The sequence below is a fragment of the Pundamilia nyererei genome, unplaced genomic scaffold (genome assembly GCF_000239375.1).
Source record: "Pundamilia nyererei isolate P.nyererei 1_Seehausen unplaced genomic scaffold, PunNye1.0 scaffold00090, whole genome shotgun sequence".
Classification (NCBI taxonomy): domain Eukaryota; kingdom Metazoa; phylum Chordata; class Actinopteri; order Cichliformes; family Cichlidae; genus Pundamilia; species Pundamilia nyererei.
Genome location: NW_005187491.1, coordinates 1,999,296 through 2,014,892, shown reverse-complemented (window position 1 = coordinate 2,014,892; position 15,597 = coordinate 1,999,296). Strand labels below are relative to the sequence as shown.

Genomic DNA, 15,597 nt, shown 5'->3' with positions numbered 1-15,597 from the left:
TTATTAATTTTGTGAATAAGGTTCACATCGACCAGCTGCAGTGTCTGCCTTTATGTTACAGTGACCTGCGGTGTGTTTTTCAGGTGGCTCTTGGGTCAGTGAAACATTAGAAACATCACGGTGTAAATGTCCTTTCACAGCACCTGCGGGAAGTCATCAGATGTCTGCAGCTTCCTGTTTAGATCGCTGCTCTATCTAAAGAAAAGTCAGACAGAGCTGCAGAAGAGCTTTATCCTAATTTTATTTTTTCAACTTTCAAAAGGCTCACAAAGAAGTTCCAAACAAAAACGAACCATAATTCATTTCTCTATTTGTATTTCTCACAATATCGTCTTTTATTTTTCTCTCACCCGTCTTTTTTTCTGATATATTTATAGCCTATTTATGGGACAATAAATAGGTTACATCAAAATATGAAAATAAAATTAGCGGTAGTTTACCTTCCAGATTTGGTGATGATCATCTCAGTACCGAGCTCGTGAAATTTGTCCCACAGCTCTTTGGTCTCAAGGCTGCACGAGATCTTCGCCATCTCCTCGCTTGGGATGCCTGGATTGGTGGGGATGAGCGGCTCCGTGCACACGGCGGGCGCGCTGAAGTCCCCATGCCCGTCCAGGGAGGACAGGTCAGCCAGGGACTGCTGGTTGCAGGAGGACTTCTCCACGAATTGCTCTGTTTTATTTAATTAAGGTGGATTTGTGGAGAAACAGGGATGATTATTCTCATTTGATTTTGATGTCATCAGGAACAACTGCAAGATTTTGTCTTAAACAGGGAAAGCAAGTATGTAACCACAGTCTGCTAAAATATCCTGCTATGCTGTTGTGTTGCAGCATAATAAATGTAATAAATCTTTTTATTATAATACCTCATTTCTACTAGAGCGACTTCTATCATGGATAAGGTCAAATAAAATAAACACACATATCAGCTCTGTAGAACACGTCTGTCGTTAATGAGAAGAAGCACAATTTACATTCTTACAGATCTGAAAATTAAAGTGTAATACTTGTCTGACATGCCTGCTTAAAAAAAAAAAGATATTTTGGAGAAGCAGCTCGTCTTTTGATTCGATTGGCAAAACAAAATATAAAGAATTAAAAAAAAAAAGCTCTTTAAAATACAGGGAAATTAAATGTTGGAACAATGAATGCGCAGGGTCAATTTAGAGCCTTTTTATTTGCAATCATTTAAATATTAAAAACTCTTTCATTGAACACATTACTTTTTGATTAACGTATATAATAAATTGCACGGATGTTTACTGTCACTCTATATCCTCATGAATTTCCTTTTACATTTTACAGACTAGAACCTCACCTCACTGCTATCACAGTTCATCTTTATTTAATTTGTTTCTTCAGCATTTTCCTTTTATTATAACGCATCGTTATTTGTAAAATAGTGACTGATTTGTTTTACGGTTCCACATTTTTGAGGTTACAAACGCCATTCGTTGATAAACTCGCTTTTATTATTGGATGTTTAACTGCAATTCGAAGTAATTCGAAAGTGTAATCCCAAAACTAAACTCACGTTGAGCCTGTTTAAGTTTTCTGATTTAATTCTTCAATTCTTCTCTTACCCAGAGGCTTGATGGTGTTCTCCTCCGCCTCCTTGTCCTTATTGGGCTTCCCGCTGGACATCAGGGCTGCTATGGAGAAAGCATTTGCCCGGGATGAGAGCTGCGGTTTCGGGGATGAAGTATACTCCATGTTGGTGAAGAGACTGGAACAGAATATTCCCCTTTGAATAAGGAAAAAAAATCCCCAGAAAGGCTTAACTCCGCCTGCTTCCAACTGCCAGCGACGTAAAGAAAAATGTGCAGGGAAATACGCAAAGTTTCTCCTCGATTTCGGCCTTTCTGCGCAAATACTCAGCTTTAAAACTTGTCACTTCGGAAACGCTTGTCACTGCCGAGTTGAGAGTCTTGCTGGATGCATGGTGAGAGAAGGCGGAGGAGGGCTGACTCCACAGACTTGTGCGCGTCCTGCAGTGCCAGATCTGAGGCCGGCTGCTCTATGGGACGCTTCACTCCGGCTCACTCTCCCCTTATAATTCCAGTCTGTCCTCCAATCGCTGCCTCTTTCTCCACGTCACAGTCCCACTGTCCCACAGGCACCCTGCTACCAGGCAGCCAATTAAATACCCTGACAGGGTTTCCTTTTCATGCCAAAGACCCCATATACAGAGAGAGTGTGGTTGGAGAGGGCTGATGTGAGATTTTTATGACTGTCTGTACTCGGGTGATGACAGAAGGAAACGACAAACATATGGTTCGGAAAATGTAATTCTTTGCTGTCATTGCACAACACAAAGGAAAGAAATAAACAGAGAAATGTACTTTATATTTGGAGCCCTCTCAAGGACCCCCACCAGACCACATGTTGGGAACCACAAACCCAAAATGTCAACAACAGAGATTTTCCAGGAGATGTTTGCCCAAGATGGAGCTATTTGATAATTAATAGCAGAAGTGAGATGATGAGGAAAGCTTAACATACACAATATCTGCTCCTGTCACAATTATGAATTGATATGAAATAAACACTGAAGCGTTTTAGTCACATTTTTTAAGTGGTTAAAACCTTTTTGGGTCACTCTTTCTTTTGGGTACTAACCATCCTTTGAGATGACTGGGTGTTCCATATATTAACCCCTTCCTGCAGTGCTGCCTGGTGTGTGAACACACTCACTCACAATTCATTTATAGATGAAACTATCTATGCATGCCAGAAGTTATCATTTTTTGAGTTATATAGTTGTTCTGTAATTTAAAAAAAAAATCTTCCACAATGATTTCATTGTCTTACAGCTGACCCCAGCCTCACTTCAAGCTCAATAATTGTGGCTCTGTGTTCTTTAATGGGAATAACAGCTAGCACATCCAGCAACTAAAGAATGCTAAATATGGCCCCAAACTACAACTGGACAAGTTAGTGAGGTTTAAATATATATAAAAAAAACCAGAGCGTAAAATTACGTTGTTATTGCTGTTAAAGTTGAAACAATGAGATTATTATGATTTATAAAAGGAGTCAACGTGAACATGAATGAGAAATTAAATTTTAGGTGGAAATGAGCCCAAATTTAAAAATGTATTAAGTCTAATTTATTTTAAGTCTTTTTTATTTACTTGATTAGCAAATAATATCTTTGGCTGACTGCAGTGTAATACCCTTTAACCTTTCCAAATCCAGACAAAGTCCTCTGAACTGAACTCCAGTTTAACCAGGCGCACCAGTCCATGGGTTTCTGCCATCATTTTTGGTGCTTCTGTTTTTCTGACACTGGCATAATGCCCAAGTCTTAATCCTAATTCTAACCTGAATTAAGAATGAACCCACCATCAGCCCTCTGAGGGTGCTTTACAAAATGGAACAACCAAAATGTCCACACTTTCCAAAGGTCTAAAACTTACACCACTGGTCTGCACAAAGATAGCCTTAAGCACACACACACAGGGACCTTACTGAGTGCTGGAGTTAATCCATTCTATGACACACACCAGTAATCACCTAATCTTGAACACACACAGTTTTCACGTGACAACAGGAAATTCACATTATTTTTAAGAGGCCCACCAGCAGGTCTACAAGTCCAGCCTGTAGTCTATACTGCAGATCTGCCAGGCTCAGATCCCCTACTGTTATCATCTTATTACTGTCCTTAGTCACTCATTCAATCTTATATCAAAGAAGAAAGCTTTCAAGACAGATTAAATAAATCTTTTTTCTTTTATTTCCCTTGCTTTTAACTTGATAGGGACTGAATCCGGTCTAGACGTCACCTAATGGAGAGTGTTTATCAAGACAATTTCTTTTTTTTTCTTGCTGGATACACAACATCTACACTGCTTGATTCACTAGCAACCAATCACAGAGACCACTGGCAGCCACAGCTGAGCTCGGAAAACTGAGATTTCGAAGAGCACCTGAAAGCATCGTATTTCTGAAGCGCTGACTACATTTTTTTTTCTAAATGTGTATCTCTTTCTCTCCTCTCTCAGTGTGTGTGCGAGTGTGTGTCCTCAATGTCACTCTCTCTTCTCTCTCAAAGATGGAGGCTTACATAAACACTGAGCCAGAGCTCTGCCAGGCAGCTAAACCTATTAGGAGACTCCTGAATGCAAATCCGCTGCTGCAGATATTTAATAAGAGACCTGCGCTGGCAAATTAGATTACCTTGCAATTGCTAGTGGATAATGTGCTAAAAGCTTTCCCACTTAAGCGTTACTCCTTACTGAATATTATTCACACTTTGAGGGGCCGGTGCAGCCTTAAAGAAGCAGACGGCCTGGAAGTGAGACACAGATGGTGGTTAGACTTGGTGCCTGAATACAAGATGAGTCACAGAGAAAACAGAAAAAAATGTCTGTGTGGCTGATTCAAAGCCAAATGACCCAAAAACCTGCCTCAAAATCTTGGGCCAGATTGAAAAAGCATTGTTAAGATTTACTCTTTATAAAGTATATAACCTACATCAATGTTTAACAGTTTTAACATCATTTTAAGATTAACACACACCCTCCAACTCTGCATTTAAATCTTTTCTGATCTTCACCAAACTTTACATTAAATATTCCCTAAAAATCTTATTACCTATAAACATACGAGAGACACTTTTGATGTCCTAAACCGAAGAAGACCATTATGGCATTAAGCTTAAGGAACAAGCACACCTACACTGAGTCCATGTTTGTTCATATTTAGTCTTTCGGTAAACACACTTAAGGAGTTAATGTGATCATTAAAGAGAACTCGAGTTGTTGCCACTGTACTGAAAAAGGGTTGTGCTTAAATAACACAAATACTTTTTGTTTATATTTTTGGTTTGTTTGTTTTCAAAGTTTATGGACACATTTATTTTTTAAAACATTTTGAGATCTGGATCAACTTCCTGTGTTGCTCTAGATTTGATTCATATCCTATCTCAGTTTATGAAATTCTTCATATGTATCTGCATTCTTAACAAAATTGGTGGTTTGCACCATGAGTCTTCAATCTAGTTGACGGTTTCCTAAACTGACTCCTCGCAGTCTGATAAAAATAAACATGGAGCAAATTAACAACAGTAACATGGAGTCAATAAAGGAATGAGGAACTTTTATACTCATTGCATGTTTGAGTGTAAAAACACACCTTTTTTCAGTGACTTTTAGTCATAAACTGTTGAAAGTACCTCAACAAAAGTTTTCAAGGAAAGACTAAAACTGTCATTTCACAGGTTTCTTTAAAAATAAGAAAGAAAAAAATCCTTGACCCAATACAAGTGTTTGCAGTACTTTCCTGCGACGCATCAGTGGCAGGAGATAACAGGATAGGTGACATCTCACCACAACGAGAGCCCCAAGCACTCAGGGATATGACAATGAAACCATCTAAACAATTATTCCTCGGGATAAATGGCCGCCGTGTGAAAAGGTCAGCAACAAACGACAGCCAATTCCCCGCAGAGTGGAAACTGAGTAAAAATAATCGCCCTGTGATTGAATTGAATCCTGGGACATTTGAGCCACAGTAATGAAATGGCTGTTGTTGTGACCCAACCCTTTCACCTCCCTGACGATTTTTTACCAGATTACAGGGCAGGCAGCAGGGGCGACTATTTGCCTACAGGAATATATTTAATATATGTGCATAGGTTTGTTTTGCCAATGTAAATCCCAATTATCACAGCTACTTCTGCATATTACATGTCTTTGTTCACCTACAGGGCCCGAAGGGGCACCGAGGGGGGCTGAGAAACCTGATTTATGCACAACCAGTCATAGCCACCGTTAATGGCTGTACTTTAACAGCAGTGTGTATACCTTAGTGTGAAGCTTTTTCTAAACTATCTAATTTACATATATTTTATTATCTTTGTGCATCAAATTCCAAAGATGCTCTCAAACAAAGATGGTACATAATACAATACAAATACTACATACATATATTACATTGTTATGTTGTACATTGTATACCAGTGTTTCTGCTGAGTGGGCATGATCAGAAGAGTTGTGAATGCCTGCACGATCATCCATCAGAGCGATAAAGAGCATCCCTCCTTCTTTGTTAATGTTCTCTTCACTGTTTTTGACTAAAATTGACCAAGAATGTGTGGAAAACATGTGGTTTGTGAACATTTTTGCACCCATGCATTCGGATTTTTCAAATTCCCATTATTCACTGTAGCATTAGAACTATTAATGGTCATCAGTGTTTTGAAAACCCTTTGGTACTTCAGGAGAAACTCCGCACTGACACTTTTTGTAAGGTGATTTTGTCATTAGGGTGCTGTGGTTGACAGATGAAATGATAAATATCTATTGACAATGAAAGTGGTATTTAAAAATTAAGATACGTATGCTATATTTATTACACTTTCTATAGATATTGCAGTAGTTTTGTAATAATATTTAACCACAGTAATTGTGGTAGATCTGTATTATTGAACAGCTAGTATAGCTATTGTCTATTACAAAAACATATTGTAGAATTTAGTTAGAAATTTCTTTTGAAAAGTAAAAGTCAGTGATGGTCACATGTAGTCTCCCAGTTTCTTGTTTGTTTAGGTATTAAACCACTATGCCACTAGAAGTCAAGTATAGCCACCCACCTACTAATATTTCCAACCATCCATCTTCTTCCTCTTATCCAGGGCTGTGCCGCGGGGGCTGCAGCCTCAGCAGAGAAGCCCAGACCTTCCTCTCCCCATTCGCTGCTTCTAGCTTGTCCAGGGGAACACCAAGGTGTTCCCAGGCTATCCAAGAGATATAATTCCTCCAGAGTGTCTTGGGTCTGTCCTGGGGCCTCCTCACAGTGGGACATGTCCCACACACCCCACCCAGGAGGCGCCCAGGAGGCATTCTTGTCAGATGTCCAAACCACCTCAACTAGCTCCTTTCGATGTGGAGGAGCAGCGGCTCTACTCAGAGCACCTCCTGAATGGCTAAACTTCTCACCCTATCTCTAAGGGAGGCCAGCCACCCTTCGGAGGAAGCTCATTTCCACCGCTTGTATCTTGTTCTTCTCACTATCCACAGCTCGTGACCATAGGTGAGTGTAGGGACGTAGATCGACCGGTAAATTGAGTGCTTCGCTTTTACACTCAGCTCTCTCTTCACCACGACGGACCGGTACAATCCATCTGTCAATCTCCTGCTCTCTTCTCCCGTCACTTGTAAACAAGACCCTGAGATACTTAAACTCCTCCACTTGGGGCAGGAACTCATCCCTGACCCGTAGTGGGCACTGCACCCTTTTCTGGCTGAGGACCATGGCTTCAGATTTGGAGGTGCTGATTCTCCTACTAATATTTGACCAAGAATATGTTAATAAAGGAAAGAGTTCTAGGGCTCAGTTAGGCGCAGAGACCAATCGGTGACCCCCTGGCAACCTCCGGTAGCTGGTTGAAAAGTGCTTGCTGAAGTTTGTTAGCTGTCCTCAGGTGAAATTGGTTGCAAAGAGTGTGGTGCACTAAAAAGCTTTGCTGTGATTGCTCTGATCATTAGAAGATTGCCGTGGTTGCACGGAAGATGTCGACCTGTCTGCACACACTTGCCATTTCCCCACAGAGCTGTGAAACATACAGAAATGTGAAATAAACCTGAAATCAAGAAATGTAACTTTCAAAGTAAAAGTTGTGCCTCAAAAACAGCAACCAGCACATTTCAAAATACTTTTTACCTACAAGATGAACATTTTTCTTTTTCCAGTTTACGTGGTGCTTTTCCCAGTTTCAGTACCGCTTGCCAAGTAGTTTGGGATTGTTTACAGACAAGTTGCATAAGTTGGACAACTCTTTCATGCAAACTACAGGTGAAGCAGCAGTTTTCTAACAATTAAAGCAATCTTTTTGATTAAAACACATTTTAGTGCCGCACCCTTTTGCTATTACTGTTGCTGCTGACTACGGGCTACCATGGTTAACTGTTAGACCAAATAAATTTTCAGTTCAGCACTGTTTACCTCTTTATAAACAAATTTTATATTAGTGATTTCAAAGAACAAAAACAAAAACAAAAAAACCTGTCTCCTTTCAACAAATTAATTTACTCTCTTCCTCACTAACCTCCTCCTCCGTTTCGCTTACTGTTAACAGTCAGCTTGCTTTTTATAAAATGTACATTTTAATAACCTGTTATAATCTTTATTTAAAATCTTAAGGATTATTACTTAAATGATACTTTCTTAATCCTGGCAATAAGTAAATTAATTTCAAGATAAGTAAATTAATGTAACAAATGTGCAAGGACTATTCACCTGAACTGTTTACAACTTACGTACTCAATTATGAAACTCTGTTCAGGGCCAGTCTCAACCATTAAAACCTTATTCTGCTTCTTTTAATTTGTTGCATGGTTCATTTCAAATAATCTCTGATAAGAATTCATCTTGCTCATGAGATAAGCAACAAGGCCAAAGCATGAAAATAATAATCCTATTGGAGTAGTGAGAGTTTGCAGAGAAGCAGTGGGGATGTTTTTGCTTTATTTCAGTAACAGATCAGATCAGGTCACTTAGCACACATAAGAAAGCTTTGATCTGAAGCATGTCTTCACCAACATGGACTCTCATTCACCTGCTGTTGACTACACTTAGTCAGACCTCCACACACACATACACACTCCCACACCCCTACAACCTGAGGCATGCAGTGGTCGGTCTGTTGCCTCCGTTCATATGACTAATTAGACCAGCTTCACACTGTGCCGTTCCTTTTGATGCTGATCCCTGGTGCTAATTGCTGCGTCAGTCCCGGGCCACAGCCAGGTTAAGTTCAAATGCAGGACCGACGTCTCCACTAACTTCTCTCTCCCCCTGCCCCTCCCAAAAGAGCTAAGGATAGAAATGAGTCAAGAATATACCAAGGCTACGTATCCCACCCATTAGGTTTATTTATTTTGCATACATTTGTATACATTTTAACAAAGATTTAAAAGCAGAGTTGGGTTTCAGCATTAGCTGGTCTTTGTAACAGTCTAAATAACTGCATTTTTTGTTTGTTTTTTTATCCAATGAAATTTTGTATAGTTCAATGAAAATGAGAAAAAAGTGTTAACAAATAACAAAGTGATGATATTGAATGCATCACTAAATGTTTCAAATGCATATTACATTGTTTTTTTCTTTTGGTGGGGGTGGGTGGTAGTGAGGGTTCATGGTTTGTGAACGTTTTTTCTACTCTTAGCTCTACATGAAGTCATTGAGAGCGAAGAAGCCCCACCTACCTGCTGTAACCAAGCAGAAGAATGCTGGCTTGACAGATGAGAGAGTGAAGTCTTCTAAAGACACCCAACCAAAGCTTGTTTGTCGGCTTAGTTAATTGATAAACTGAACTGTGAGTTGAAAAATGAAGTGATGTCAATATGATCATGTTTTTTATGTCCAAACAGAGCACACTCTTCATGCTATGCAGTGTTGACTAGCAACAATTTAACGATGATCTATAACACTGTATTTGCTACTATATACTTGCAAAATGCTGAAAATGCTTTTCAAAACCATTTTCATTGTACTGGAGAGTGTTAATACATAAAGTACATTAATACATTAATTCCCTGAAGAACACTGCTGTAGCAGGAAGCTCACATCTTTGACTCTTTAATAAACAAGCAGGCTTTCTCTTAACCTCAGTCCAACCTTCACCCCTCCTTCCCCTGTAAACTCTGTTTTGCCCAAACTCAAAGGGATTACACTGGGCCTTGGTGAAGGATAGGTCAAACGAAAAGAGAAGGGGGTGGGTGTAGGAGAGGGATGAGGATGACGAATCATCACAGGGCCACAAAGTCACCTGCAAAAACTATTGAAGAACTAAATCTTCCATTCTTTAGTTTTTGTTTGTTCCTTTCTACACTGCCTGATCACAATTGATTGAGTCAGGCAAGCTGTATTTTTAATTACAGTTCTTGACTTAAAAAAAAAAGGCATATATGATATATTATGCAACCCTATTTACAAAAAACAGTTGGGATGCCTTTTAAGATGTAAATAAAAGCAGAATGCAATAATAAATTTTTTATTAATCTGAATTTTATTAAAACAGAACACATATCAGATGTCTACAGTGACAAGATTTTCTTTTTAAGAAACAATTAATAAACTTTAAATTTGATGGGGACGTATTACTATTGACCACATTATGACTGTGCAGCATTCCCCCTTCATCCCCTCTCAATGAAACAGTAGCTTGGCTTTTTATAATGTTCCAAATTCTTTTCATTTGGTGAAAGATCTGGACTGCAGGTAGCCTGGTTCAGTACCCAGATTCTTCTATTGTGAATCTATGCTGTTGAATTAGATGAAGTGTGCTGTTTCACAAGATCTTTCCAGAGCAAGATGTGACCTGGAAGGGAGTGTATGTAGCTGTAAAACCTTTATGGTGCCTTTCCAGGAAATGCTGCCAGTTCCTTAGGCACTGATGTGCCTCAATACCACCAGAAAACCAGGCTTTTGAAGTGAGGGCATCAACAAGCCAGATGGTCCCTCTTCTCTTTATTAAGTAATTTTAGTGAATAAATATATCTATTGATTGAAAGTAAAAGTTGAAAGCCACTAAAAAGAAAATAAAAACATCATCACTGTTGTATTTTTGACTCACTAAATAAGGCACATGCAGAGCACTGATCAGGTTCTATCCATCAATGTGCTGCAGTGCTGTTTTTAAGCACTAAAAAACAAGTATTATGCTGTATTGCTAGTGATACATGAACTCTATCTTTCTGAAAGCCATTACACACTGAACATGATGTGAAAAAAACAACCCGAAATTCCCAAGTTTTTGGATACAAACTTGTCATTCAATTTGTACACACAGACCCAAGGCTTTGCGACATCAAGACCAAAATCGACATCAAGCAATGATGAACTGGTCCCGATGTTTTTAAACAAGAACAGTAAGTAACTAAATATCTGGGTTCATTCCATTCTCATGAGAAGGCAGTAGCAAGGCAGATTTCATGATTTAATCCAGCAGTTGAAGATGTATCACGGCCACTTCCGTACATATTTCAGGATCTCTGTGGGGCAACTCCTCAACTCCTGTTGGCAGAGTTGGGACCACATCTGAAGGGGAAAGAAATTGTAATAATTGTGTGTACATCTATGGCTTTAATTTACTTTTTGACCTTTGTGTCCGGGCATTTGTTAGAACACATGTGACTAGTAACGCCTGTATCAGTGAACATTTCAGTACTTTGGTGAATATTTATGGTTTTCTGTCATGTGACACTATGGACTGTGAATTAGTACATCAGTACATCGGTACAGTTTTAAAAAACTGACCTATACAGCAAAATATCAATAGAAGATTAAAAAAAACAACCATGCCATTAACATTAGCTTATATTTGCTCAAATGAAATGAAATACAGACTGTCTTTCAGCCTGAAAAGATTTTGGGTCCATCCTCTCTGTGCTTTTTGGAGCCATTTCCTCCATATGTCTCTACACGACTATTGGACATTCTGCTGGTCAAACAAGTGTTAGATCTTTAGATGGGAATGTTTGACTGCACACTGCTCCTGAATAATTGAGGAGCTTGGTGGTTACGAAAAAGGCAGATTGATGCACATCTACAGGATCCTGCAGTGTTTGTCAGAAAGAGGGTGTGACAAACGCCAGAAGCAAGAGGTTAATAACACGCTTATTGCAACACCCGAACCCTTTTTGCAACATAGCAGGGACATCCAGGAGATTTTAGCAACAGGGGTGTGGTGCTAAAAGCTAACAGTGGGATTTTAGACATACACCCACTGTGCACCTCAGCCCTTTTATGCATCTCTGTAAGAAACAGAACTGTAATTGTGTTGTGGTCCTCCAGACCGGATCGACCCTCTCAAACCTCCAGGGAGACTTTTTCTGAGATGTGCCAAGATCACATCTCTAAATATGGCCAGAGTGAGGGGGATTTATCCCCACATGTTAGACTGTAGACTTCACCTCCATGTCCTTGTATTAGTTTGACCTCAACTTCAGAACTCCACACTTCAGCTCCACAGATTTTCACTTTGACAAAGAGAGAAAAGAAGATGTGCTCACTGGAACCTTCACACCAAACATAACAAGTCAAACTAAAAGTTAAGGTTATTTTACAACTTGTAAAAAAAAAAAAAAAGGAAACTTACTTTTCATGTGTTTTCTGGGTTTAATTTCCTAGAGTCCTGATAAGCTGGTGTTGTGTTTACATTTTTTTGTTTATTTTAAAGTTGCAGATCATTTGAATATTTCATAAATATATAAAACTAATTTTAGGTCAAATTATTACAAATTAATACTTATTACTGTATTTGAGGTTTCCAAGTAAGTGCAGTGCACATTTCAGCTAAAACTCACTAAAATCAACAAAATACAATACACACTTAACAACTGTCTTCATCTACTGTTCTGCAGATATACTGTTATGTGTCATATGTGTGTTGAAAAAGAGGGTGCAACAAGATGACAAAAGTCATCTTTTGAAAAGTCAAGGACAGTATAAGGTCAGCTTCTGATGCAAATTTTCAGAAAACTGAAAATGGCACAACATAAAAAAGTCTTTTAGGGTCATGCGGTTTGAAGAAATGTTTTTGGTATTATCACTAGATATTCTAATATGAGCCTTGCTTTTTTTGGGAAAAGAATACGAGACGTTGTCTGTGAATATATTAGAAATACAACATTTGTACGCAATATGAATAATATATTTGTTCAGTTATTCAACACAAATATCTAATCATCCAATGACATGGTAGCAACTCAATGCAATTAAGCATGTAGGCATGCTCAAGCATGTGGGGGGAAAGGTGATTTAGGTGATTTGGGACTTGGTATGGTTTTCCAAATCTGTTTGTCTAAGTATTTCATAAATTGTTGATCTACTTGGATTTTCCCACACAACTATCTTTAGGGTTTACAGATATTGTCAAAAAAAAAAAATCCACTGGGCTCCAGTTTCTCTGGCTGAAAATGTTGATTTCAGAAGTCAGAGGAGAATGGCTAAACTGCTTCGAGCAAATAAACATTACAACCAATGCATGCAGAAGAGCATCTATGAACACATAACATGCAGAACCTGCAAGAACCAGGTTCACTTCAGCAACAGAAGACCACACCAGGAGCCACTCCTATGAGTTAATAACAGGAGGCTGAAACTACAATTTACATCGGCCAATAAAGCCTGGAAAACAGAAGATTACAAAATGTTGCCTGGACTGATTAGTCTCCGTTTCAGCTGCAACATCTGGATCGTAGGGTATTTGGTGCAAACAACATGAAAGCATGTTCTGCTCTGCATCAACAGTTTGGGTTGGTGGTAGTGGTGTAATTGCAAGGGGGAACATTTTCTTCACAATTTGTTCCCTTTAGTTCTTACTGACCATTGTCACAGCCTGCCTGAGTTTTGTTTCTGATCATGTCCATCCCTTTATGATCACACTATACCCATCTTCTGATGGCTGCTTCCAGCAGAACAACAGACTATGTCTTAAAGCCCACTAAAAGTCAGATAACAGAAGTTTAATATTCAATCTGTATCAGTTAACAATTGTATGTGTGGTTATTTGTGTGTAGCTGTGTATTGGGGCAGTTGGGGCCAGCAGACTTGGAGAGCAATGGGATCTGAGGTGCTAACAACCAGCAAAGGCACCACATGTGCAAAGAGCCCCTGTTAGTTTGACTTTAACCTTTATCCAATAACCTCAACAACCCCGAGTACCCTCCCTTACCCATCACCCCTGTTCTCCTCCCCTATATTGAAGCTCTTCCACCACTCTGAAGTTGCTTTGAAGATTTTTTCCTCAATTCACACATAAGTTTGTTTAAAACATAGTGTGATCTTGGAGTCAAAATTGCTTTAGTTCGCAGTGACTCTCTTTGGTTTCTGCAACAATGAAATATTTTATTTCAATACTCTTAATGACAAATATAACAAACAGGTGTCTTGTAAATTGTCACACACATAAAATGTAGACATATACTGGAAAGTGCATGACTCCTTACCGACACTATCGAATGTCGTGTAGCCCTCCTTACCGACTGAAGAACTCACACTGCAGAATACTTACCTGCAATCCTGTGTTGGTGCATTCCTGTGAAAGCTCACCAAGAAACTCACCAGCCTGTCCACCCTCTGCTGTCTCCCAATTCGGGCCAGAAATTGTGGTACACTGGTAAGTCTACCCATCCTCTTTTGACAGAACCCATTCCAGCTTCCAGAACTTAGACCTGGGGCTCTCTTGAAGAAGTATTAATGCAAAGTGGAAGCATTTAGGAACCACAGCAACTCAACCACAAAGTGGCAGACCACATAAAGTTACAGAGCGGGGTCACTGAGTGCTGAAATGCAAAATGCATAAAAGTTGCCAAGTCTCTGACTCAATAACAGCAGAGCTCCAAACCTCCTCTGGCATTAACATCAGCAGAAAAACTGTGCAGTGGAGCTTCAAGACAAAGATTTCCATGGCTCAACAACTCCTGTGGGTATAATTTGTAGCTGGCCCTGTTCGTTATGTCCATGTAGTGTATTTCAAATAACCAGAAAAACATTAGCTAAATGTTCCCTAGAAATAAAGACCAAAAGATATTAGAGATTAAAGTTCAAAATACTTCAGCCAATTTTTTTTTTCATTTATTGTATTTTTTATAAGAATGACATTCATAATCATAAACTTGTACAAGCTTTTGGTTACACAAGCTTACATGGATTACATGTCAGGCAGAAAAACAGTCTATAAACCATAATCTTGCAGTCTCTTAGCCTGAACACTGCTAGATGTGGGATTAGCCTTACTGCTATAATAACACCGAGGAAACTGGAGGTGAGCCAAACAGCCCCAAGAAAAGGTCTATTGTTGTCCAAGTGCTGTTAATGCTTGGAATTATCTGTGCTTAGTAACTCCAAAATGCACACACACATAGTGTCACACATGGGCACATGCACAAAGACACGTACAGACTTGTGCACTTACAAGCACAACATTGATCATTTCTTGCAGTGTTCACACAGTTCCCTTAGATTTGTTAATAACACACACACACACACACACACACACACACGCAGGTGCCCCTTACAGGGTTTTCATAGAGCGATCACATCTTCTTCTGTGTCTCAATCAATATTATTGATCCTTCTGCATTTAATCCTCATGTTTATTCTCTCCTGGTACATAACTGTTGAATTCAAAGTGTGAAAGACACAAAAAGCCTTCCTTCTCTCACCTCCAGCAGCCGATATGTCAAAGTTTGCGACGCTGGTCGGGTTGTGATGTGATCCGCTTCCAGTATTTGACCCCATTAAAATGGCCGTCGCGGGTCAGAGTTCAGAAAGAGGATTATGGCCTCTTGCCAATGACCCGTTTGAACCCTAAAGGGTGCCACGACGGTAATTAGTGAATATTATTAAGATGAAGGGGCTGAGACATAATAGGGAGAGAAGAGGGTGAAAGAGGTTTTATGAGTGGCTGCATGTTAATCTTGAGCCATGCTAGCAGCAGGTCTGTTGACTCCACTTTGGCTTGAGTATGAAAAAGCTCAACAACTACAACATGGATGGATTACCATCCTCAGATCCTCAAATTAAGCTCACTATGATGATCCTTTGGCTTTACACCTTTCGCCGCCAGGTAAATTGTTAACCA

General features: G+C 39.4%; 1 protein-coding gene across 2 annotated transcripts in view; it reads right to left on the bottom strand.

Annotated features, from left to right (window-relative positions):
- tbx20 (T-box transcription factor 20) overlaps positions 1-2,033 on the bottom strand; it is a 12,755-nt gene extending 10,722 nt beyond the window's left edge. For both annotated transcript variants that reach the window (XM_005739243.1, XM_005739244.1), the window contains exons 1-2: positions 1,586-2,033; positions 441-672 (exon numbers count right to left, since the gene is read on the bottom strand). In XM_005739243.1, coding sequence (XP_005739300.1) covers positions 441-672; positions 1,586-1,715 — 362 coding nt within the window. In that variant the 5' untranslated portion in view covers positions 1,716-2,033. The remainder of the gene's footprint in view (positions 1-440; positions 673-1,585) is intronic.
- Between the last annotated feature and the right edge of the window lie 13,564 nt (positions 2,034-15,597).